The sequence below is a fragment of the Larus michahellis genome, chromosome 7 (assembly GCF_964199755.1).
Source record: "Larus michahellis chromosome 7, bLarMic1.1, whole genome shotgun sequence".
NCBI lineage: Eukaryota > Metazoa > Chordata > Aves > Charadriiformes > Laridae > Larus > Larus michahellis.
In genome coordinates, this window is record NC_133902.1 from 36326959 (window position 1) to 36354106 (window position 27148).

The window sequence follows — 27148 nt, forward strand, 5'->3', positions numbered from 1 at the left end:
AAAGTCCGCCTGTCTGGCAGAGACGAGGCAAACATTCACTTGCCCCACACGATCAGGCTTCCAATCCTTAACTATCCCCTACTGACCAGACAAGGAGCCTACTCCGGCATTGGCAGCAGAGACAGCTGGCCAGCAGCCACTTCTCTGCAGCTGAAACATGCTGAGTATCAGTCAGCCGATGGACTACCATAAAGATAAAGAAGCACTGAAACAAATGAACTAACAAGATAAACTTCAGTTTTATCCTTAGTAATTTCTCAGCTTTCAGCAGTTCTTTGCATGTGTGTCTGTGCCTATAAAACCAACCCTGAGACCTACTGTGATTTTATTTTTTTCAATTCTTTTTCCCAGAGACTCTTATTAATGTCAGCATAACCATTTTGGTCTTTCCCTCAGTCACAACAAATAACGTTCTATATCTGATTTAATAAACATAGTGTTTACGCTGTCTTTTGTTTTATAACGTATTTTCAACATCAACTCCTCTTCAACTTAACCTTTCTGCAAGCTGGTTTCTAACATTCTTCTAGAATACTTTGAATCTGACAGGTAAACGGCTGTATTTTTCCTGCTTTCCCTTTGACTCATGGGATAACTGAACTAGCAGGATAAACAAACTTGTCTCTCTCTCAAAAGCTTCATCGAGCATCAGTAGGACTGCATCTTTTCAACATTTATTAACTGGATCTATAATGTTTCAAAAGAAATGCATATGCAGAGAATTCTGCTGGGGGAGTCTGAGAGGCTGGGAAGCTGCTCCATCACAGCAATTTGCATTACTGACTGGTGCTGGTTTTGACACTAAGCACTTGGCTCAAAGAGTGTGAAATTAGCAGACTCATGTTGCTACTGCTCCATGAACAATCACTGCATCATTGAAGAAGAATGATTACCAGCTGTCACCTCATTTTCACCTTATCCAGTCTATATTCCAAACTTTCCAGCAACAGTATCTTTAACCCTGATCTTTACAATAGCCAAAAATGACAGGATCTGAAAAGCAGCATAGGAACTGAACTTAATTTTAGCACTTCTATTAGTAACTCGGTGTTAAATGTTTTACGTGCCACAATTTAGGACAGGAATTTTACTTCTTGTACTGATCAATTCTCACACAAAGCGAGTTTTCTGTCAGCTCCAGCACCTAGCCTTCCTCAGGGAGTCTGAAATTTGGTGTCTTGCAGTTAAAAACCTTTATTTTAAGGTCTAAGTACGAAGGCATATACATTACACGCAATCTTGCACAATTCCAGATAGGAAAAGTCCAGGCATTTTCCCTCTAATTCCCATAGGAAATATATAGTTACAGAGCAAATTATGAAGCACAATGTAGAAAGATCAAAGCTAAACAACCCCGGGTCTATACAAGAAGTCTAAAGAAAGGAGATGAAGTAGTATTTCAAACAGCAGAAGGATTCATTCTCAGTCGCAAAAAATCATGTTAAGCAGACATTTTTCACCCAGACACATTTTTAACCTATAACATCACCTATAATAACATATAACAGCAACTCGGAAATGAAAGCTCATGCTTGCTGAAGAGAAGATATCATGGTAGTTTGTAATCAGAAGTTGATTTGCTACGAACAGCATATCACTTTCTTAATTTGCCTAGTTAAAAGAGCATTCAGCCGCTTAACTAACAACATCTGAGAGGATTTGGAGCCCATGAATCTGATTCTTCGCTCCATGCCAAATTAATTCTAATGAACAGTAAAAGGGATGGAGAGTCACATCCTTTGCTGGGTCCGATGAATACCTCCCCTCTTTCACCTCTCACTCTGAATAGATATTGAGTGATGCCTGTTTAATAGCAGAAAAAAAAGCCCTCTTGTCTTAAGTTCTCTGGCAGAAGCATTACAAGAAAGCAAGTCATGAGTTCTCATGTATATGCAGTAACTACCAGTAACAAGCAGTGACTATTAGGAAGAGTCACCACGGCTGCTATCAGGTCTGGTGTCACTGAGGCACATCACCACTTGGACATACGGTTTTTAATTACCGTGCATTGCAGTCTCTGATCTTGAGACTTGGTCAAAGAAAAAAAAGTGAAGATGACTGTGAAGCTGTTTGTCAGTATCAGCAAGGGAAAGGAACAGGTTTTCCAACATATTGAAACTGATTTTTAGCAAGGGCATGAAATCCAGTAGGAATGGTCTCCTTTTCATCTCCTCAAAAACAGGAGAGAAAACCAAAAGGAAACGCGGACATATTCACATCAACAGAGCTCAGCCCAGAGATGGGGACGGACTACAGGACTTCATACTTCAAAACCATAAAGCCTTCTCACTTTTCCTAATGTATTCCCTGCACATGAGCAGCAGGCTTTTAATGGTTACTAGAGATAGATACTGAAAGTGAAGAATTACTGGATGCCCTAAGCTAGTACAGAACATAGAGAGACGGAAGAGTAAAGTTAACCAAAGCTGTGCAGCCAGTACAAACCAGTCTGGATTACCCAGAATGTGAAATCAAGTTAATACAAGGTTCAGCTGCCATTAAGAGAAACACATACATCTCTTCAATGATTCTTACACTGACAATGTAGTTAAAAGGAAGAAAATTAATGATATAAAAACAAAACTGGATCTGCTACTTAGCGGTCGTTATTTTCAGGAGAATTAAAAAAATATATATATTTTTAGATATATTTATAAAGTGCTTAGAAGTTTTTGGAACATTTTACTCATGCAATTCTTAGATCTATACAACAGTATTAGCCAAATACATGTACACACACACGTACATAGTGATATAAATAGAGGGATAAATATAGGGTTTTCAAGAAATACTTCCTCGTCTTCTATTGAAGCCAACATTAAATCTTTGCTGTTGAAAATCCCAAAGGTAACACTTTTATTAAAAGCTTACATTGATTATAAATGTAAAATAGTAAATTACAGCTGTTCTCAGGCCCTCTTTTTTTATTATATTGGAGTAAATTTTGCCAAAAGCACATGTTAGAGATATATAAATAGTGAGCAACGCTGCAGAAGTTACAGAAAGAAAGCTATTTACAAAGGGATGCTTCATCTGGCTTCCTTCTGAACATCCATCACTTTTTATTTAAAAAAAAAAAAAAAAGGCGCCCAAATCTTGAGTTCTTGATAAAGAATCTTCCAATACAATGTGACATATGGTGAGTGTGCGAGCACGTGTTGGAGGAGGAGATGGTGGCTCAATGGATTAGTCATTTGCCTTTCACCTCTGGAAGCATAGTTAAACTCAGTCCTGACCAGAGCTGCACAGTATATTCCAGATGGCTAAAGTGGGCCTAATTAAAATGAATTCAGTGATGTCACCTCGGATCTAAGTGAATCGCATGCACCACTCATTTGGCATTTTGGCAATGTCAGTTCACAAATGAAATAACCAGATTAAAATCCTCCCTTAAGTCTTTCGGGACAACAGTCACACTGCATGGAAATACATGCTATTTATCATAACTAGAAAATATACTTTTGTAATTGTATTATCTGTTGTTTTAAATTCTAATTAATTCATTATTCTAATACAAAGAAACATTAAATGAGACTTGCATGTGAGGTAAATCAGTGCAGCAACATTTCAGTCAGATGATTCAGTGGATATACACTGATTTAAACCAGCTGTGAATCTGGCAACATAATTTAAAAAAAATTCTTAATTTTAACAAAATATTTTTTCTTTTATGCAGATGTAAATCAAAACAATACAAATCCCAATTACAAAAATACTCAGAAGTGCAAAGTATTGTTAACTCAAACATTTTACACAAAATCATTCTTTACATTTCGTCTGTAAGTTAAAAAATTGCATTTTCCAACCTTCACAGTTTGGGAAAGTGACTGGAAGAAGCAGGAAAGACCTTGTGTACCCCATGTACCATTTTAGCCATGAGTCTAATATCATCTGTGCATTCTGAGAACCTGCAGTGTAGATACATTGAAGCAGGGCAGCTTTTTCTTCCCCACCTAATTCAAACTCACAAATATTTTGTTTCCTAGCAAGGGTGTTTTCCCCCCTCCGAAATAATCACTTTTTTTCGTGTAATATAATACACTCAGGAATTGTATCCTCATGTATATTGTGAGCGTTGTTTTTTTTCTAAGTTTGTTTTTTCTTCCAACATTTCTTCAATGGATAGTGAACTGCTGGGCCCACAGAGATCTCCAGACCACCAGCTCATGTATTTGAAAGGCATCTGTTTATTTTTAAAATGCAAATGCAGCCTACCTCAAAGACTGACTTGCAAGAAATGAACAATCTGAACAAGTCAAGAGGTTTCCAATCAGGAGCTGTGTTCCTCCTTTATATCAGGCTATGATCACTTGCTGTCAAAACCACTTAAACAATATCCTGGAATCTGAATGAAGTCCCCCTACAATTAAAATGAGCAGGATAATCCTGCAAGAATTATTCAGGCAAATCATTTTTCACACAGTTTAAAGTAATGATAAGGTCATTTACAAAAGAAATCAGCGCCTTTGAAATGCTGACTTGTAGACAGAGGACTGCCTGGAGGAGGGCCATAGATAACAGTGAAGACTGGCCTCCTAACACTACCCTCGCAGTCTTTGGAACTGATTCTGATGAAGAGAAGGCCCAATAAGGTTAATACCCCTACTTTGATCTCTGTCAAAGCGTACCAGCAAGAATTAATTTACATTTCAGATGAAAAAGGTTGACAGCATGAAAAGGCATCTTGTTTCTGGTATGTGAATGTGCTGTAATAGATCGGGAATTCTGAAAGGAAGTTCTGAGGAAGCTAAAGGGATAAGCCGAGCGGCTGCTTTTATTGGGAAAGAGATGAAAGGAAAACAAATTTCAATATGCGCTGTTCTGTAGAAACATGTAAGCCAAATGCTTCCTAAATTTCAAGGCCTGCTTGAGAGTGAGGGGGGAGGGAAAGGAGAGGGAAGTACATATATTTTAATTATATGGTTTTGCTAATGTCTGGATGACAAATGCAGACAATCTATCTCACTGCCTGAAATGGATCATTTTTAAGAAAAATACAAAGGTGATCATACTCCCATTTTACTGAAAAGCTGCCTTGAGCTACACACTCGCAGTATAAGATGTGCAGGGAAGGGAGAGATTTGGAGTTGCTTTTGTCTCCATGTCACTAGGCACTTGGACAGTGTAATGTAAACAACAGAAAGACCGTCAGTGTATTCTAAAACCTGGAAAATGGCCACCATTAGCAAGCATGAGCTTTGTTTTGAAACACAGAATAATTAGCAAGTAGAGAAGAGAAAATGGGCACAAAAAGAATTTTCAAATCGAAAGTCCTAGATACAGGTTTCCAAAGGCAGACAGAAATGTGTTGAGAATTATTATTATTAGACCCCTTCAAATGCAGCGCCAAAGACGGGAGGAGCAGACAGACTAATTAATACAAAGGTCCACTGTGTCACTCTTAACCCTATAGTCCTAATGCTTATTCACCCAGACTGACCACTGAAACTGTCAAGTGCCAGGTTACAAAGGAAGACAGTGCGTGTGTTGGTGGGAAGAGCGCTAACAGCATTCCTCCAGCATTAGGTCCAGAGGGCTCAACAGAAGTGTCCAAATTCAAGGGCATGGGTACGCTCCCACTGCCTCTGCTCTGCCACGTTCAACGCAGCGTCTCAGAGATGGCAGGAAGGAGCACAGCTCCGAATCTCTCCCATGTGTGCAAACTGCAGAATAGATCAGTTGCTTTCTCTAAAGAGCCAGTAATGAGCATGCATGTCCTACATGCCGAAGAAATTTGGCTGGATAAAACTCTAAGGCAGAATGTCCCCTACGGTCTCCAAGTGACGCTGCTACGCACCAGCTTCCCGCTGAACCGGAAAGAACTCTCATCTTAAGGAACTAGTAATAGTGGAACAGTGATGGGTCAACTATTTTGCTTTCCTTTTTACAGCAAAAGGCTGTCGTAAAAGTCACAAAATCAAAGTCCGAGTATGACCAAGTGTTAACGTAGCAAATACTCCAGAAAACAGTTGCAGGAGGTACTTTAAGATCTGCTCTCTGTGCTGTCATGAAAACAATAGAAAATGACAACACAAAGGACAGGAGGAAGGGGAAAGAGTGCTTATGCAGTCCCTCAGTGCTTGTTGTAATGGGAGAAAAAATTTCTCCTTCACAGTTCTCCGTTTAACAGAATATTCTGCATTTGAACCTAGAGCTATAGTTCATGATTCTACATAAAAGTATGCATGCAAAGCTATAAATTATTATTTTATCTTAAGTTCATTTCTGTAACTAGACTGGTATTCTGCTTTCTACTGAAAGTCACAGCTATGCTTAATTTCAGAGTAACAAACTTAGAGAAAAGAAAAACAAATGAATTTACTGGAAATGGCTTGAGAACAAAGTAAAAGAATACTTAGCACACATCTTTTTCAGATTGACGTTAGACTTTATGATACAGAATAGAGAGGTGACAAAACCTAAGGAATTATAGCACAGGAAGCTGGTAAAATAAAGGTGGTACCTTGGTTTATCTGTAAACACATTTGCTACAACTCATTTCTGATCGACTACAGTCTTTCAGCCTGGGGTTGGACAGGGGAGGTGTATTACACTGCATCATATGGAGGCTGCTTCATATTGGCAGCATCTGAAAACACCATTGAGTTCACAGCACTGGTTCTTAGATTTCCATGCCATATGGTACCCTGCTCTCTACTAGAGACCTACACAGCCCTACGGGCCTGTTCCTCCAATAATCTCTTTAAAGTTTATTCAAATTCATATTGATATGGCTGCATAGGAGTCTGGCAGAGAGTCAAAAGATTGGCCAAAGCTGGCAAACCCAGCAAGCCGTCAAAACAAAAACCTGTCAACCTGCCAAGATTAAGGCTTGACACAAAGACAGAAAAATGTATGTCCAGTGCTTCCCATCCACGCTTTTAGTCAAATCAATCCAGTGCTTCATACCAGCTCTACATATAGTTGAACCATGCTGACTGTGCTCAGAAGAATCTTAACATCTTGACAGCTTTTAATCAGTATGTTTTGCTTCCAGAGAAGTACTTACAAAAAGCCCAAAGTGCCTGATACCTGTCACTGATGTCATTTGATACTGAAGAACAGATGATCAGAAGTAATGCTTTTGATAGCTTTAGTTCGGACTGCAGGTATTTCTCTTGGCTATAAACACTGACACATGAAATCACCCCAGCAAAATAGGTGTTGGCAATTGAAATAATGTTTTAATTACCTGCTTGAATATGTATAGCAGCATCAGTTCTTCTGTTCCTTATTTCCTTGTACTTCCTGCGAGCTTCATATCCTCTCCAGGCTAAAAATACAAAACCATGTGCTGGAAATTACATTTATTTAAGGAAGTGCTACAGCGTCTACAGAGTCAGAGATGTGCTGGAACTTTCATCCCTTCTGCCATAACCACTCCAGCCCCCACCCCCAGTACCTCTTTCCCGTCCACCCACATGTTGAACTCTGGGTTCACGACTGCAGTATTCACATCCCCCCAACTTCAAACACTGCTTCACTCATCCAAATTTTAATTGTCACCATGTGCTCACTTATGTCCTCATCCAAAAGGCAAAGGTGCATGATCATGTCAGCACAGGAACTCCCCTCCTCACACAGCTCCCCAAATTCGATATAAGGAAGCCTGCTAAATTACTGACAATGAGCCTCTCAGGCCCACCCAGCGATGTATGTTATCTGGAGTTCTGGTATACATGGGGGTGGGGGGGCATGCTGCTGCATTTCATTTATGTGCTGCATGCTAGTGTAGACATACCTAACACTATTTGCATTTTGTGCACAAGCATCACATCCAAATTACTAAAATATTTAAATAAAGACATTACCAAATACTACGATGACACCTTAGGAGTAAATCGATAATATTTGCATCAATTAGCTGGACAGAAAAGCACCTCTGGTTATTTTGATTTAATAATAATCTATTACAAATGAATAAATAATGTACATGCAATTTAACAGCTTGAAAGACACTCAATGAAATAGGGAATGTGAACATTTACCTGACTGTATGGTAACAGCACTATTTTCTCTTTTCTCTTTGACTTTCTTGTACCTCCTTGCTCCAAGCCATCCCTTGATATAGGCTTGCATGACCACCACCCTCCCTATAACTTCTCTCAGGAACAAATTTAACTGCTCTATGTGGTAATACTTTAGAAAAACCTGAAATGGAACAAAAACAAAAAAAAGTATTACTTGCAGGCAGTAACATAACCTCTTGTATTCTGCCTTTTCATTAGGCTTGGCTTGCGTCAGCCTATTTTAGGGCACTGTTGCTGAGAAAACTTGTAAAACGCTGCTTGTTGATATCACAGCAATTTTGTGAATCAAATATTTGCTCCCAGTGTGCTGGTGAAATTTCATTATTCCACTGATTATAATCACCCCATTGCAAAATAAACCACATATTTACCCCCTTTACAAAGTAAATTGGCCAGGAGGTTATTTTCAGGTATCAACAATTTTGAAATATAGGCTTTCTTGACAGTGGGAAGGTAAGTCCTGGGTTGAATTTGTTCTGAGACATAATATTGTCTAACAGGAGTCTGCTTCAGGAGGCAAATCCTATGGGGTGCTTACATACACTTTATCTGGGTCTTGAGCAGGAAAGTTCTCTTTGTTTTTCCTTTGTGCACGGTAAAACAACTCAAGATACTGTGTAACATCCTTTTTACACCAAGTCATTTACTCCATTTTAAACCATGAGCAAAGGCTCTTGACAAAGCCAGCATCTGAAACTCCAGGCTCGCAGGTTAGGCCAGCGTGTGAAGTTTCAGTCATGCCATGATGAAGAGCAGGAGGAACTTGAGGAAGGCACCACCACAGCAGGCACTGTCAGAGGTACTATCCTTATCAAGGCAGCCACGTGCAGACTGCGCTTTGGGGAGGTACCCAATGCATCGCTCCTCTTGCAGCACTAGCTCAGCTGGCTTCGGAGGGCACCTCCGTAACCTGGGGGGCCAACTGGAGCACATTCCTTGCTCTTTTGTTCATTCACACAGTACTTTTCAAACTACTATTAGACATGTTTTGCTGAAAGGATACTATCCTGAAGAAAATGTTAGTGCCCTCTACCTTGGTTTTCCCAAGAATCCAGTTGTCTAGTTTAGATTTCTCCAAAATGGCAAGACAGTTTTCTCTGCTACCAAGGGGAGTCTCGTGTGCCTTGAATGCAAGGTAATAATACCTGCAAAACAAAATGGCATAGAAAGAATTGACTTGACAATCAACATGTACTTTCACTACTCTTTCTCTAGCTCAGCGCTGCATCTCTAGAACTCATAGGCCAAATTCTCCCTTATACTCAGTCCTCTTCATAAATCATGACACAGCTGTCATGAACAGATATTTGAGTGTATGCATGGTATGGGAAAATAAGCAGTACCATAATGGTGATAAGGATCTGCTGCATTCTAGAAATCCCCAGTTGGTGTAATTATCCACAAAGTCTTTCACAAACCAGTGCAACTTTGGAAATACTCAAGGTTGCTCTGAATTTTTCAGATGAACAAGGGAATGAATGACAGGGAGAAGAAGCAAAAAGTGCTAGAAATCAGAGTAGTAGAAGGGAAGGCAAAAATAAAACCTTTTGCATATCATGTGTAAAATAAGTACGCCATCTACAGAGATACATAACATACTTTGGCCCAGTAAAATCTCACTGGAAGTCTGCAAGTTTTGTTGAATAAGCAGGTGTTCCCTGAGGTGTTCAATGGGCCTTTACAGATTTCTGAGTGGGAGAAAAGTCAAATACTAGCACCAAAGAAAGAGAAAAGCATTAAAAGTTATTTGTGACCTGGTGCCTGTTTCCTATGAGAAATGCCCAAAAAGGCATTTCGGAATCTTTCGATATTTTAATTACTGGTATCGGTCACTTTTTTCCACAAAGAAATGTAAAGGGCCTTGACATTCTTTGGGAACTATAAATCCACATAAGTTGTCCAAGGCTCTTGAGCTAGTAACAAGATCCCTCCCGTCAGTGGAACTCAGCGGAGCTTCCCATTTTCCGTATGCCTAATAGAAAGACTGAGGATTCTCAGCCAGCACTGGGAGGGTAGGCTGCACTATGATACAGTGATACTGATTGATTATCGAAGCTGCAAGGCTGCCACTTGTGTGAAGAATAAAGACTAGTTTACAGTAAAAACAATTCTCATATCAATCTTCATTTACAGAGAGCACGATGCTCAGACTGCATGAATACCTACCTGCCTTTTGCACCTCCGGAAGAGGTCATATATATGCATAATTAAAAAAACCTGGCATTACTATCATATCGGTGCTGATGGTTAAACAGAATTAACAGCTATTTTGAAGAAAACCCAAGTGATTTACTCCTCATATGAATGTAATAATTTTCTTTAGTCAAAAGGATTTCTGTGGTAACAGTAGGTTTGTAAGTCATTAGGCATGTCTTTTTATATGTTTGATTGGGATAAGCAATTAATTGGAACAATTACGATCAATTTTAGTGGCCTTTGGAGCAGGCCCATACTAAACAACATTGACTTTTCTTTTGTCCACATTCCCTTGCAAAGAACAGCCCCTAACAATTACGTGAAACAACATTGTTGCACAAATAATTAATGAAAAAGGGATGCAAACATGTTTGAACTAAACAGACATTAACAATGAATCCAGCAATCCCTACCTGTAAAGTGACCATGCATTAATGAAGAATGGTTTTATAGTATTTAAGTAACTCTTCTTGCAAACAATTATGTTAAGTAACAGCAAGAACATGTGCCAGCTAGTTTACAAATTTAAGGTTATTATAGCACAAGTAGACCGTTAGATGGTAACAACTGCCACCTCAGCTCCCATTAATGAACCACCAGGTGTTGTCTTGGTCTTTATTAAGTTACGGTTCTACAGGTGGTACTCTATTTACATTGTGTTTGGGAGGAATTGGCAGGTTGAGCAAACCATTCGCTTAATTATTAGCATGTGAAAGAGGCATCAGATGTTCTTTAAAACATGAAGAGAAGAATCCGACCACTGAACCTCAACGACACATTCATCTGTAGCCACATAGTGGCAAGAAAATATCCCACCTTGTACTGAAGAAAATATGGAGAAGCAATTAGAAAGAAAGGAATAGCACAAGACTTTTTTTTTTTTTTTTTTTTTTAATCAGGGGAATATGATTTTCAAATATTAGCTCCAGTTAATCTCTAGATACCAGCTCCAGTTGTCACAAGAAAGAAAAAAGAACCACTAAAATAGTCAATAAAGATCAAAGGGGGACAAAATGATGTCTGAAGGCAGAAGCACTGGAATCAGTCCTGGACCAGAGACAGAGATATTCACCCACTGGAGAAATTGCCCACTCTGAATAATGACAGGAGATTATGTATTAGTGAGTTATTTTTAATGCAAGGACTTTCTCAATAACATGATATCACAAATTCTTTAGCCAAGTCTTTCAAAATACTGAAAGTCATGCCATTTAGCAGGTATGGAGAAACACAGTGCATTTAAAAGAAAAAAGTACGTTTCCTCCACCTTATTATGAACTTAATGATGCCAGTTTTCACAAGACAAACGGAATTATGAGTTGCACTAATAAAACTCAGATTTAAAATATACATGTCACAAAGAATTTGTGATAGCGTGCAATTTCAACACATACTTGACAGATACATCAGGGAAGTTGCACTAATAGTAAATTGCTGTTTGCTTCAAAAGCCAGGTCAGATAGATAGCCACGTTATTTACACACGTACGTAACTTAAGCAGTTCCTTTCCTTAGAAGGAAGGAAAGATTCAAGTGAGGGACAATATCCGTTTTCTGGTTGTTCGTATATCTTTTAAGGCATGTTGTAGTTGGGAATTTTAAAACCACAGAACAGTTTTTAGATAGCACTGATGCAATAAAATAGTCAAGGAGGATCTCATAATTTTTGAATCTTACTGTCTGATCAATGACATTCTAATTACTTGAGAAGCTGATTTTTTATTTGTGAGAGACACCTGACTAAAAAATATTTTTGAGCTATTCAGTTTACATGCCTGACTATACCATTTTGTTTATGACAAACGTCAGTATCTTTCAAATGTAGTACCCTCTCCATTAGCTCTCTTTCATGATCTAGGATGTAGTTGCTTTCGGTACTCAGAAAAAAACCCATAAATAAAACAAGGCCCATTTTTCTTAACAAATGCTGTTTAAACAATTTTTTTAAAATAAATTTACATTTATCTGTCTTCTAAGAAAGCAAGCCATTCAGAATGATTGTGATTTTACAAACCATGGGAATAACTTTAGTTTCTGTATGTAAATATATTGTCGCACAATATTTCCTAAAAACTTCCTCTAAAAGGTGTTCTTCCAAATGTTTTGATTGATCCAACCACCGCACAGCAGTCTCCTGTAACCGGTTAAACACACTGGGATATCAGATTTTCAACATCAGGCCTTCAGTTCCTTTTTAGTTATGTTACCAAAAATGAGGCAGAAATGACTCAACTCATCAGAAATAAGGTCTAGCAATATGAGACTGGCAATTTCTTTTTGATTATTTCTCCTCCAGAACTGCTTTTGGAGGTTGCATTCTGCCCAATAAAAAGGTCTCTAGATCAGTGTTCCAAAGCTCAAACCCATGTATTTTTTTTTCTATCCGGTGCCTGTTTTCACGATTGAATCACCGAAGTGCACAGCAGTTTGACTTGACGTGCTCCGTGTAACCGGATGGCAGCGCAGCACGTGCCACACAGGGTCATCCAGTTATTTTACCTAATCTAAAATCTTTGTACAGTAATGGGCCATATGGAATATTTTGGAGGAAGGTAACATGTTTCACGTTAATGTATCTGGTAAAAGTGTGCAAATATTGTACATGATGAAATGGTAGAGAAAACGTCTAGGAATACACCCAAAACTTTGGGGTATATGCAAATACACCCATGTGTTTTGATTTATTGGCCTAATTTCATCTCTACTATACTTACGTAAATCTACTGTACAGAGATCACAGAGTGACCTCTATTTACGACATTTCACCAAGGGAAAAAACCAGATTATTAATTTCAGAAAAGTAGAGCTAGAAATCACATTTGTTTCCAGATGAGATGAAAATTTCATAACTCTACTTTTTTATTTCCATATTTCCATTTGTTATTCTAGCAAAAAAAATGCAGTAGTCTGGAATACTTCAGTGCTCTTCTATGGTAAGCCAGTACTTTTATTTCTATTTTTAAAAATAAAGTTTACAGTCCTTCACGTGTTGTTTCATAAGCATGCATATATTTGTGCAAAAATAAGTTATTTCCTTGGGTTATACATCCTGCTTGAAAATCTTCTACATTGGAAATATAGCAAACACATTCACCTACATTTTGCCTAGAAGTGCTTGACTAATCGCATTCTCAGTAGCAGCAAGACTAAGTAAGAAAAAAGTAATTTCCCCTCAGAAGAATTAGTTTCTCAGAGCCGATGAAACTCTGAAATTATGTATTGCTTAACCAGTGGTTCTTACACTGCACTACAAACTGTCCTTCCTGGACATGAATAGTATTCCAGACAAAACATACATTGAAATGGGATTAACTGTACTTTGTAGTCATTAGGCATAAACCAACGTATTTTAAAAGTTGAATTTATCCCCAGATCATCAATTGCAAAGCTAGGACATGCAGAGTCAAGGTTAAACGTTAAAGACGTCCACGGACACTAAGATACAGAAAACTTCAGAATGATGCTATGCATTAACTATCTGATTACGGCCAGCGCATTGTAGTGTTGGTGGTTTTAGATTAGATAAACTGATTGTCAACAAATGGTTCAATTTCCCTCCCCTCCTTAAAGGGTGAACTGTGGAACTGCTCAATAAATAGCATTTAAACAGCCCCATTAACTGCTATACCAGCCTCTCTTACTAAAGTTCCCTTCACACTCCAGACTTAAAGGCAGCATCAGTTCTACACAATTAACTCAAAAAAGTAATCATTAACCCTTTTTCTCCTTAAAACAAATCTTTGCACTAAAATACGCTGGCTTGAGGAGGAGAACGGACCATGATATGTGAAAAGCATGAGGTGCAAGAGGGCAAAATCCCTTCCTAGCCAGAGCCCCAGCAATAGTAGGGAGATTCTCAGCATTCCAAACAGAAGGAACATTTGTTCCTTCTCAGCCTTGGAGTTGGAAAGTTTAAAAAGCCCATGTTTTTAGCACTGAAAGAGATGTTAAATGACTTCAAAAAGTTCCTAACTTGTATTGCCTATGTCTCACCTTTTTCAGAAACTTCGGCATCTGAATTCATACAACTAATTACATTTGACTCTACATTGAGTATGAATGAAAAATGTAAACAAATAATGAAAAAAAATCTAAGATACTCTTGACATTCAGTAACAGATACCTAACACTTATGCTGTAAATCATTAGATGAACATAGAATCACAGAAGTACTCTCAGAAAGGCATAATTTCGTCCATTCTGCACATATAATTCATAAGGGGTTATCAGACTTTTCACTCCTAGAGGTTTCATACCTTCTGCATCCTGCAACTGTTTACCAGTGTTCTGTGAATGACAAGTGTCTAGAAAATATATGTGGAATGTACAGTAGTTTACCATATTTAAAAGTGTACAGGGACATTATATAGATCTGCTGAAATCTTTAAAGCTACTGAAACAACTAACAAACATTTCCGTGGATAACGGTAAAATCAAAATATGAGGGATGTTACAATTTTGTTTCCAGAAATCACTTAGGGACTTTGGTACAGTGCAGACTCAGTGTTAAAAGTAAGTTTGCATTAAAAATGCATCATTTTAAACGCAAGCATTTCTTTTCTCTGTAGCGAACCTGTTGACTTCTAATTTAATTCAGCGCTTCCCTGATTTTGAATAATAAACAAGTCTACCACCACTGCATTTTTGGGGGGGTTGAAGAAAGCACATACTGAGGTAACATGTTTTATGGGATTTTGCAACATTTGACCAGTTTTTATTCCTAGCTCCACTCAACAGAGAATGTGACTCATTAAGGGCAATGAGGCTTTATATGGTCATGGGAAATGTAAAACTGACAGTTTAGAGACTGTGTGCACCAGGTGTACCAACAGCGACCTTATGCAAATTTGTACTGTGAGATTGAAACAGCAGAACCAGCCTCCCTGGGATCGCAGTGACAGTAATAGCGCTGTACTGCCATGAGCGTATCATCTCAGTATCATCCGGCTACTATGGAGTAGGTGGCTCTTACAGGAAAAGCGTATCCTGCATCCTAATGCAGTACAAAGAACTTTAATGCAGAACGTAAGCGGGCAGAGAAGAACAAACACAATCCTTAAATGCAACTTGTGCAAAACTATGTGCTTATGAGGCACTTGAGGCACAGCAGCATTTAGCACCATTAGACTCTCAAGTCCCTTATCTTTCAACCCATGGTAGAGTACATGCCACATCACACAGAAGGTGCATACAGCCAGGGGATATGCGGTGAGGACACACCTGCATACCACATCATGCCATGTGAAGCTCCAAGGGCCTGGACACTTGGATATATACAAGGAGCATCCCATCCAGTGGGACTTTCTGTGCGGGTCCCCGCTAGAAAGCACACCTCCCTTAGCTGCTGCGCAGCACATGGTCAGTCCCTATGCGGCCCACAAGCCAGGCACCCCAGGTTGCTGATCACATTAATAACCTGCGTATGAAACCTGGGATTCCAGCCTGAAAAAGGGGCCCTGCTGCTTCACAGCAAACACGTGAGACAGACACATGATGGCTCGGGGTGCGAGACAAGGCCAATGGAGACAAAGGGCCTGAGACTTGACAGGTCTACAGTGTTTACAGGGGCCGTAGATTACATTTTCTTGCTTTAAGTAAAAGAATATGTGTATCTATATACATAAAGTAGATAGTTGTATACTTGGCTGAAGAAACATTGCGTGAATGAATTACAATTAAGTCCTCTCCTCACCATCTGTTTTTTAACTCAATAAACTACCTCCTGGTTTGCAACACTGAAATAATCTGTTCTACATGAAAACAGAAGACAGTAAAGAGTAACATTAGACAGAGCTTTATCTTTTGTTTACCTCCCACCTGATAAACCCTGAATGGTTCTGTTCCCTGCCTTTGATTGTTTTGTCCTCATATTTCCTGCTAAGAGTTTACAAAACAGCATTATTGAACAGGCAGATAAGAAGCACACCTATTTGTTTAATAACATCAAGGGAGAAAAAGTGCTGGCTCATCCATTTTGTTGTTAAGTTGCTCAAAAGGATCAAAATACCAATTAACTTGCTGGCTTAGAAAATCTTTGATATCCTCACATTTACTGACATTTTGAAACTCTTGTTCATACTTGCCTAATGTCTTTTTGATTATGAACAAAGAAGTGCCAATCTGTTTAGCATTTGACCTGTTTTCTCAAACATTTTTATGTATTCAACTACTTAGTTCCTAAAAACACTTTACTAGTCATGGCTGTAAATTGAAGAAAAATGCTTCTTGTTCCATTGATAGCTTTTTAAAGCATTGTTTAAAAATAAAGAATGAACTGAACAAAGGAGCAAGAACATCCCCTCTCCCGCCTCCCCATTTATATTCTGAACTCAGGGAAGTCTTCTATGCTGTTGGGCAAATTGCTAAATCTCCCCCCTACATCCCTTGTCGTGTTGACTTTCTTTCCTGAAAGAATTACATCAAGTTGGACTAAAAACATGGGGAGTATCTGACAAGATGTTAAACACAACTTGCCCTTATCTGCAAGAATGGAAAGCTACAGTCAGCGCTGCTTTTATTACGATTACTTTCCAAGGTTGTACTCAAATTCAGTGCACTTTTGAATGAAAAGAACCTACTGATAAGAGGAGGCCTAATTTCCTCTCAATTTACACTAATTTCAGTGGAGTTAATCTTAGTTCACTTATGTGCAAATTGAATAAAAGTTAAGGTTAATAATTCTGCCTTCAGCCTCTTCAGGATGTTGCAAAGATGTGTTAGTGATCACAAAAATTTATCTCTTTGTTAAATCTGCTCTAGAATGGCGTAATCTTACTAAAATTAGTCACATAACACAAAAAAAAGGTGGGGGGAAATCATGTCTAAAAATTAAATTGCTTTGATGGACAAATGACCATGTTAGTTACCCTTCCTAGGACATATATCTCTAGTGTTTTCCTATTGCATATTCATGATCTCTAGAGGTCCCTTCCAACTCTGAAAAATCCCGTGATTTGGAATATATTACAAATCATTAAAACTCTTAATTTTTCAGAACGAGTTGATTAATCTATGGTTTATCGTTCAATATCTCTCAGTGCATGGACTGCGGATTTCCAAGCCCAAAGGACTGATTTATACACATGTAAATTTACCGAATCTCTGGGTTTTAGAAAGGCCTGTGAAACTGTTTATGTCTTTTCTTTCTCAAAAACATAATCAGCTCCTTCCCTCTAGCATCATGTGAATGATGTGCTTTCACTAGATTCATTAACTCTCTATTGTCCAGATCAGCAACCTCCAGTTCAGAAAATATCACTAAATGCTTGATTTAGCCGTTCACTACTTGTGCCGACTGTTGAGTAGCTGATTGCTTAATGGTACCGCTTCTGCTCCATTACTGAATTACCAATCCTAAAGACCAAAAAACAGTAACTACTACACAAAAACATATTTTATATCTAGGAGAAACTATAACGATCATATAAACATATTGTCATCATAAAGCCAACAGCATTTCCTGAATCAAATTGATAAGTTTTTGAGATTGAGAATAGTATTAAAGCTAGTAATAGTAGCCATGACAAGGATTCAGGTGAACAGAGATCTAATTATAATTCATGATACCTCCAAGATAATGACTACAAGGCTATGAAGCTATTATGAGGAATATTTCTAGATCACAGATCTTGCTTGCACGTGAATGTTTTTTCCAGTTACACCAGTGAAGCGCATTTCTTCATTATTAGGCTTACATCAATGTACAGGCACATGCTCTCCAGAGCACAAGTAGCTCTTTTCGGCTGAATTTACATAATTGCTGAGATGACAAAAAAATGAGGAAAACGGGAGGGAAAGAGGTGAAAAGGGTGTAAAAGGAAGAGGTGTAAGGGCAAAACGGGTAGGCAACGGCAAAGATTTCTTATGTGAAGACCCTCTACATGGGGAACTACACCAGTACAACATACCAGATTTTAATTCATGCCTTAAGTTTTTCCACTATGGCTTTTCTAAATGCTAAAGGATGTAAGAATCGAATTTGATACCTTATTCATAAATATATTTTAAATCAATTTTACAACGTGTTATGTCCGAAATCAATCGATGAAAATTTCCCTAGAATATTCGTAATTTTTTGTTTAATCTAATTAAAATTCTCAAGCTTGAAATGAACACTCTCCTCGGATATTTATTTTTTTTAAAAAAACAAAGATTTTATATCAGTTAATTTTAAGCATGTGCACATTCTTCATATGATGGCTGAAGGTCACTAACCTTCCAAATCTTTGTACTATGATGCATAATTTCCACTTGTTGCATCTACTGAAGGAACCATGGGGACAGGCTTACTAAGTGCTCGCTGCTGGTCTCACATTGACTTTTCTCCGTTAGAGCTCAGCTATCTCTTGTAGTCTTTATCTCTCCTAGTGACTGCCCTCATTAGGGAATCAGACCATACACGTACAAACCATGTTTGTAGAACTTTCTGTACTTAACAGTATAATATATTTAATTGAATGGAGTTTTAAAACAACAGCCATGTTATAGAAGTCTTACCTTTTTACAAACTCTTCAAAGAGGATGCGATGAGAATACCCTTTTTGACGTATTTTGACAGTTTCCAGAATTCCAGTGTATCGTAGCTGCAGTAGAACTCTCTCATGAGAAAATGTCAGTGCTTCTCGATCATCATTAGGTTTAATGCAGCGGATAAAGTGAGGCTGTCCAACGACCATTTTGGATAAAAGATCCATGAGGGAATACTAGTGAGGAAAATAAAAAAAGATGCACAGACTTGACAAAAAACTGCAATGGACCTACTTAAGCAGGAGATATGTATTTGTAAACAGTATGCAATCCTTCATCACATTTTAATCTGTAATGTTAATCTGCATTGACGTTTTATTAATTTTAACCTTTAGGTTAAAACCCAGAACCTATTAAAAGTTTTCAATTGTAAAAACAAAAATTATTATTTTAGTTCTTATTTCTTACTTACACCTTTCTCTTTGTCTCCTCTTATATTACATTTCTGTAGTTGAAGAAGGCCCATATTAAAAAAAAATAATTGAAGAATGTCCTAACTGTGATTCTGTAGGCACATTTGATCAATAAAATATCCCCAAGAGAAGAACAAGCTTTACTGTGAAACAAGCAATCACAGAAATTCACAGAAAATCAGGCGGGAAGGGTTGCAAGAAGTCATCAGTTCAGTTCTCTGCCCAAAGAGAACACTAAATGTATCTGTGCCATTTCAGACGCATCTCTGTTTAATCCATTTTTCAGAATCACTGAAGATATAGACTGCACAATCTCCCTGGACAATCTACTGAAGTGTTACATTATCATGACTATTCATAATGTTCCTAACATCTAACCTAACTCTTCTGGCTGTAACGTAGACCCATTACTTTTTTCCTATCCACCCTGGACATGGAAAACAATTTATTCCATTGCATTTTTCACTAAAATGAAAAAAGTGTGATCAGATCATATATATCAGCTTTTCCAATGACTCCTCTGAATACTGATACTTCTGCTCCATCCTCACCTCATTAGCCCACTGTACAATCAGTATTTCTTGCAAATACACTCAATCCCAAAATCACATACAATACCAAGCTGATTGTGGTCACTTTGCTGTAGGCTGCATCCATATTATGGTGTGCCTTTTTTTTTTTTTTTTTTTTTACATTTCCTACACAGCTGACAACTGCGTAGCTCTATAGCTCTATGCAGGAGCACTCGAAATCCATACTTGTATTACCAGACAATTATGCCTCTAGGTTCCCAAATTTGGATGTGCGTCCTTGTACCCTCCACACTGGGACATCTCAGTATGTATTAGCTTCCTCTATGCCTTTCCTTACGCTATTTTGCACGACAAAGAAAACACTGAACGAAGCTTTGACCCACGCTGGGGAGCACAGCACTGTGAACCTCCCCATTCTGCATGGTACAAGTGCTGCCTGAGCACCAACTGCTCAAAACTTTTCCACTCTGCAATGACTGCAAGAAAAAAAAACATTAACCAAGAGCCTTGGATTGGCATGCGGGTTTCCTGACTCCTAACCTTCCAGTTCCAACATTCTCAATGCCTTTTCCTTACCTATTTGATTTAAACACACATACAGAATATATGTTACCCCAGACAGGATTGCTACTGATAAAATGGCAATCCGTGTGATTTATAACAGTACTTTCAAAAGATGAATTTGTTTTTACTTATTATCACAAATGACAAACCTTAGGCTTTAAAAGTAGGTATGCCCAAGCTTGTGAAAAAATACGAAGGCTTTAGTAACAACAGCTATTTTATTTGCACAAAATCAGTTTTCTGTTCACAAAGAGGCCTGTTCTAGACCGCCAGCATTTTAGATGGAAATAGTCTAGATTCTAGGTCCTGTTACCAATGTACTCAGCAAAATTATAAACGTATATTTATGAGGAAACAGAAAGGAGCAAAGGAAAATTTATGAGGCTACAAAGGCCCCACAACAGAATAAAAAAATTCTCTTATGATTCACTTTGATCTCGCAATCGTACAAATATTTTAGATATATCTATTGTTTTTATCAGCAAAATGTTTGTTTACAATTAAACTTTTGTACCCTAAAGTAGGAAGCCATAGTTTGCCGCTTCATGTTAGTTGTTTCCTCAGGGTGTCGCATCACCTCCATCGTGTCGACCTGGGAGACAAAACCCAGATGTTAGAGCTGTGCCAGAAACACTGCAGATCCACCCCACCTCGCCTGTGAAAGCTGGCTTCAGTTTTTGTTAGGGTCATTCCCTCAGGTGTGAGTACTTCAGAGGACTTTATCAGAGGCACGAAGGCCAGCTTCTAACAGATGCAGGACGTGCACTGATTTCAGAGAGAGTGGTAAGTGTTCCGCACGGTTTCACACTTTTGTTATGATAGTGTAACACTAGGCCAATGAAGCAGTTAGAATCATAGAATTGTTAGGGTTGGAAGGGACCTTAAAGATCATCTAGTTCCAACCCCCCTGCCATGGGCAGGGACATCTCCCACTAGATCAGGTTGCTCAGAGCCCCATCCAGCCTGGCCTTAAAAACTTCCAGGGATGGGGCTTCCACCACCTCTCTGGGCAACCTGTTCCCCCTGCTTCACCCTCATGGTGAAGAGCTTCTTCCTAACATCCAATCTGAATCAACCCATCTCTAGTTTTGATCCATTCCCTCTAGTCCTACCATTACCTGACGTCCTAAAAAATCCCTCACCAGCTTTCTTGTAGGCCCCCTTAAGATACTGGTAGGCCACTATAAGGTCTCCCCGGAGCCTTCTTTTCTCCAGACTGAACAACCCCAACCCAGACTGAACAACCCCTACCCCCAGTCGTCAAAATGCAATACTTTATGAACTCATTTCTAAAAAGCATTTCTCTTATCACCACTACAATGAACTCCATCAGGTCTTATTTTCTATATAAGAAGAGTCACCATTTCTGTAATGACCAGAAAGCAAATTAGCAGAAAGCTGCCTCATTTTGCTCATGTATGGAAAAATGTTGCTGTTGGATAACAAGTGGCAAACAAAGTAGGTAATCTCTAAATGCGTAAGTCCCTTTCTGCTGTTGTGGTTACTATTAATTACCATTGCCATTTTGATGCCAAGAATTTCAGCCATCTTACTCTGCTGAATTGTCATAGCTTCAAATAACACTTTTTCAGCATTTCAGAAGAGTTATTTTTAGAGTGTATGCATGGACAGCAAACATATTGCTCCTTGTATATTTTAGTTATATTGTCAGTACAGCTGTTCTTATCAAAATGAAACCAGAATTTATGAATGAGTATAACCATGGTTACCAATCACAAGCAGATTGTGTTGCTGTATCACAGCTCAACAAAATTAAAGAAAATCAACCAGCATCCTGTTTGCATGGAGCATTAACAACATTTTAGCATTCACTTGCTTTGTGGCAGTTTACCATCTGCTCTGACCAGGTGGCATTTGTATAAACCAGATAATGCTGTTGTCAGCACCTGTGCTACACTTCCTGGACTTTGCTCCGTACGATCATTTCCAACACTCACTGACTTAAGACCACTCTTCTGAACACTAAAAGTAATTGCTGAAAGACTACAGTTCTCAATAAAGTAATCGCGTCTCTTACCTTCAGGAGATATTTAGGAGACTGCATGTAAAATATAAAGGAAATGAAGCACTAAGTAGTAATAGATCAAGAAAATGGATTTTGTGTTGGGGAAGAAATCAAAAGAAAACTTGTGAAGACAAGATGCAGAATACAGATGGTGCAAAGAGAGACAGATTTCCATCAGGGTGACCATAAAAATTTCAGTATGTTTTTGTAATCTGTGATGTTCTAGCCCAGAGCGGTGTACATGCATTAGTACGTATCTCAAACTAACACACACACAAAAAAGAAAAAAGATGCAGTTTGGTTACATTTTTAAGGATGTTAACAGAAAACTCTGTAATATATCCCGGGAAAAATGCCTTATCAGCACAGATAACATCAAACATCTTAAGAAGTCACCTGACAAAGTAAATATCAATGACCTAATCAGAACAGCAGGCATGTCCGTGGGGAAGGATATAGGAATGTTTCAAAAGCTGTTTTTTGAGAATTGATATCTAAATCTCTAGTAAAGGTCAGGTAGAAGACCAAAATCATACCAGTGAATTTTGACAGTGAGTTCAGAGTAACTGGTAACATTTAATGTTAAAAGACAGACAATTTAATCATAAAGAACACCAAATCAAGAGCAAAAGCAAATAGTTTGAGGACTGCACCAAAGCCCAAGCACCCATGAATTTGAGCTTCTAAATTGGATTCTTGTCTGTCTAGAAAAGCAGAGACTCTTAGAGGTATTGTTGTTGGAGGTTCAGCCCTCACAATCTCTCAGTTGTATCTGGAATATCTGCTGGCCAATAAAGGGTGAGCTAATGCCCTGCCTTTTGGGCAGTAGGACACTGGAAGCATCTCCTTTTCACAGCTGCTTATTTTCACCAAACCTGGAGAATCTTACGATCTTTCAGACAGCCAGTCTGTCAAATCTGGTTTACTACAGCCTGCTGGGTTCAAAAGGGTTTGGTTTTGTTTTGTTTTGGGGCTTTTTGGGGGGAAGGGAACAAACACACAGAAAGACAGATGGTCAGAAAAACTCACAGAGGAAATGTAATACACTTTTTCTCAGAAAATCAGAGTAAAACCCAGGTTGTGAGATTCCTTTTTTGATGGATGGAGTCCTAAATTCAGATCTGTACAATCTGTAAGGACTAGGATCAATTCCCAAATCTTTCTGACAAGAAATATTTGAAGTTTCCATTAGAAAAATTCTGATAGACCCTGAAGCTAGGGAGATTTTCCTGTAAGAATTTTTAGAAGTTTTGTCTCTGGTTAATTTATAACATTGTGTGTCCACGAAGCCATGCAGTTTTATGGTAGGGCAATAATCACATGTACAGCAGGCAATAGGCTTTATCACAACTGGCTTGTCAGAAAATGATAGAACATAATAAGAATGTCATGATATAATCTTGTGTTTTAAATCACTAGCTACGCTTTTCAAAGTAAAATGAAGAATATTTCAACTTTTTGAGTCACATTTTTACATGACAATAGTAGTGACGTACAATATACATTTATACAATTACAACTGAAATGGAAAACAGCTTGACCTAGGAAAGACAAACTGTTCCATCACTAAAAAAAATCGCTTATAATAGTTTTGAAGCAATATTAAAGGAATGATTTATGACATCATGTCACCTTATGAAGTCACTGGAAACTATTGCTTTCACATATTGACCACACCTGCTGCTGGCATGGTATGAAATACTGTAAACCCAAAAAATACATTAAGCAAAAAAGCTCATCAATTAAATAATACATGAAAATTTCCAAACTTCCAAACAAAATTATGTTTGTATTTTTTTAACAAGCTATAAAAGAGTAATTTAAAACCCTTTTCCTGAAGCTGTTTTAATTAGAAGTTTTATGAAATTATAAGAAAGATTTTTTTTTCAGCTAAAAACTATTTCAATTAACATTTTCTGAATAGTGCTGCACTTACGCATGTCTTTTAGCTCCGTTAAAAATTTGAAGGGTGAGTAAAAACCACTTAAACACTACTTAGTATAACTGTGTGTTTATTAAAGCTTTAGAAGAGAAATGCTAACTAATTGTGTTTATTAAAGCTTTAGAAGAGAAATGCTCTCTTCCATTCCAGCTGTATCAATAAAATGCATGCTTAGAAAGCTTATGCTGAATATGGCTGCATGTGGAAGACAGTGTGTGTATAATACAAGAAAATTGGAAAGGCCGTTATCTGTCCTTCAGCACTGAAAGTGTTTATACCAGAGAGGAAATAAATCTCTGAAATCCACATCTGTATTTGCAGGTACAGTGAAGGATATAGATGTCTGGCTGACACGAATTACTGCATCATCATTTGAGCATGAGCTCCTAATAACAGGAGAGAAGGAAAAGAAATAGAAAACCCAGAACACAAAATTCTGTAAACTTTGGAACAGATGTGGTTATGACATTTGTTTTTAAAAATTATTACTGTGGAGGCAAAAACAAATCCCAAACCCTTAACTAAGCTAACTCTAACAGTACTACTCAGGAAGCGGGGAGGGTGTGTACATGCCATAGGCTTGAGGCACAAGAGTTCTCCTCACAAATTAAGTGTACTCAGTTGGCAACACATCCTATTAACTGCCATAAAATTATCCCATCCTTTTGCAATTATGCCACAGACTTTTATGGCAAAATCCAGCAGCGTTTAAATTCTACAGGAGTTCTTTTCAATGAATAGTGGTTTTGGTTTTGACGAGTTACTCTTTTCTGGTCATCTGTCAGTCACAAATGTCCCCTGTTTTTTCACTTGCCAGTCGAATAAAAAAGGAACAGACCATTTTTTTAAGTTTGCCTTTCATTCTGTTAAACACACTATTGAAGTTTTACCTAATTAAATCTTTTTCTATCCAAAATTGCCAGAGGAAAACCTTGACCCCGTTGGTATCATAAGGAATACGGCTATCCATATCAATGTAAATGAGCTTTCGCTCCGTAAGTTTACAGATTAATCAGCAGTAAATTGATTCTTCACTGGATTCTATGATAGTGTCCTCACTAAAACTGGAAACAGTGCTCCCAGCTGAGGTGTGTGTTTGCTGATATTAAGGCAGATTCTTATTTAGTAAGAACCCCACTATACACCTACATCAGCTAAGCATCATGCCCATAGTCTCGCTGTAATGTTTTATGAACAATTGCTTGTCTTCAAAGGGAACGCTACTAACCTTGATACGCCCAGCACTAAGCTGCGGAGGCAAAGACCTAGATGCTGCCGTCACTCTGGCTCTTGCCTGTGCCAAGTTACCTGTTCAAAAAAGAAAGAAATACATACGACAAAAACTGTCGAAGAAGCTTAGCAGGGAAAATTTATACGGTGGAAAATCAGCTTGTGCAATAGCACTAAAAATAGCAGACACCACCACGCTTCTTCCACACCCCACTCATTACCAATTGTGTCTGCAGAGCATTCAGCACAGGCATGACAGAGTGCAGTGCTGATTTAAAAGGGAGGAAGAAGTCAGGGATAAGGTGGTATGTCACTGACCTTAGCTACTGAGCTGATGAAAACAAGGACAGCACAAAGGCATACAGCTCAATCACTAGTAATCAATTTCTCTGTGACTCATTGAGAGGTTTAAAAGAGAAGAAGAGAGCAGAAACAATCTTGTTTCTATGAAATCATGTGGATCCTGAAGTGTTTAGACAGCATCTTAAGCTCACAAACTAATGAAAGAGATGAGAAAATGATAAGACGGTATCTTTTTTTGACCTTTTGACATGTAGGCCCTGCTTAATCCCCGATCTTATTGTCCCTCGAGGTTTTTAAAGACTGACTCAATTCCTCAGGCAAAAACATATTGTGGTGTCAACTGAAAGACAGACGCCTTTTTTTAAATGTACAGTATGACGTGTCCTAAACTTTTTCCTCTGTACTTGTAGAAAGCCAAAGTCATCACAAAATAGCTTTTCAAAATAAAGGCTCAGAGAAGAGAGAGGAAGCGATACGGGACTGTGCATATGCAAGACACTCTGTATATTTCAAAGTTTTAGCAAGTCTAGCACAAGATGTCCAAATGTTTTCTCTGGCTATATCTTCAGAGGCTAAACTGTGATTAATAGCATTGAAAGAACCCTTTGAAGCAGGATTGGTGACATCAAAGCCCTAATCCATGGGTGGCAGGATTTTTATAATGAGTGGGAAGCATTTTAACACATTTCAAAGGATTTACAGCATGAATAAACAATAGGCCTCTGCAGATGTACCACACACCTTTCAGAACCAGAACACATAAATAAGTGTCCATTTTAATTTAAATGTAAATAAAGTGTTAACACTTCTTTCAGATGCTAAGTGCCTTGTTTGCATCAACTCCAGTGTTTAGCTGTTTGCTTTACAGAAAGTCAGTAACTCCAAACAGTCTTCAGAGTTTTGCTAAACTATCTATTACATAAGTGGTAAGGAGGCAGGATGGGAAAAACGAAAACCAAGAACACTTAATCGCTGGTAATTATTCCATACGGGAGCAGAGCAAACCCAGCGTCCACAGAACGCTGAAAGGAACTCTTGCTCTTACTTTCCTCCCAACAAGAAAAATACCCATCCCCTGAAAACAGTCTGGGGGCCAGCACTCAAACACAGCAATGACATTCTTTGGAGTGATTCAAACATTCCGTATTAATTTTCAAAAGTATTTCCCTTTTAAGCTGCTGGCACTGGGACTGACGCAACGCTGCAAAGCTGGCATGTCATTTCCAGATCCACCAGCATGTTGTTACCTGACAGCCTAAATCACAGTGCAGAATACAAGGTATGTCCGTGTTTTTGGAAACTGCTTTAGGCTCTAATGTGTATGTTAATGAGAACTGCAACTCTGTTTTGAAAAATCCTGTATATCTTGTATCGACATACACACAG

At 38.3% G+C, this 27148-nt stretch overlaps 1 protein-coding gene across 1 annotated transcript in view; it reads right to left on the reverse strand.

Annotated features, from left to right (window-relative positions):
- Nucleotides 1-27148, reverse strand: part of MYO3B (myosin IIIB) — a 100541-nt gene that overhangs the window by 56323 nt on the left and 17070 nt on the right. Inside the window, exons 4-10 of the mRNA XM_074593516.1 lie at nucleotides 25458-25537; nucleotides 22300-22320; nucleotides 20776-20853; nucleotides 18722-18927; nucleotides 9064-9175; nucleotides 7989-8151; nucleotides 7193-7273 (exon numbers count right to left, since the gene is read on the reverse strand). Of these exons, the coding sequence (XP_074449617.1) occupies nucleotides 7193-7273; nucleotides 7989-8151; nucleotides 9064-9175; nucleotides 18722-18927; nucleotides 20776-20853; nucleotides 22300-22320; nucleotides 25458-25537 (741 nt within the window). The remainder of the gene's footprint in view (nucleotides 1-7192; nucleotides 7274-7988; nucleotides 8152-9063; nucleotides 9176-18721; nucleotides 18928-20775; nucleotides 20854-22299; nucleotides 22321-25457; nucleotides 25538-27148) is intronic.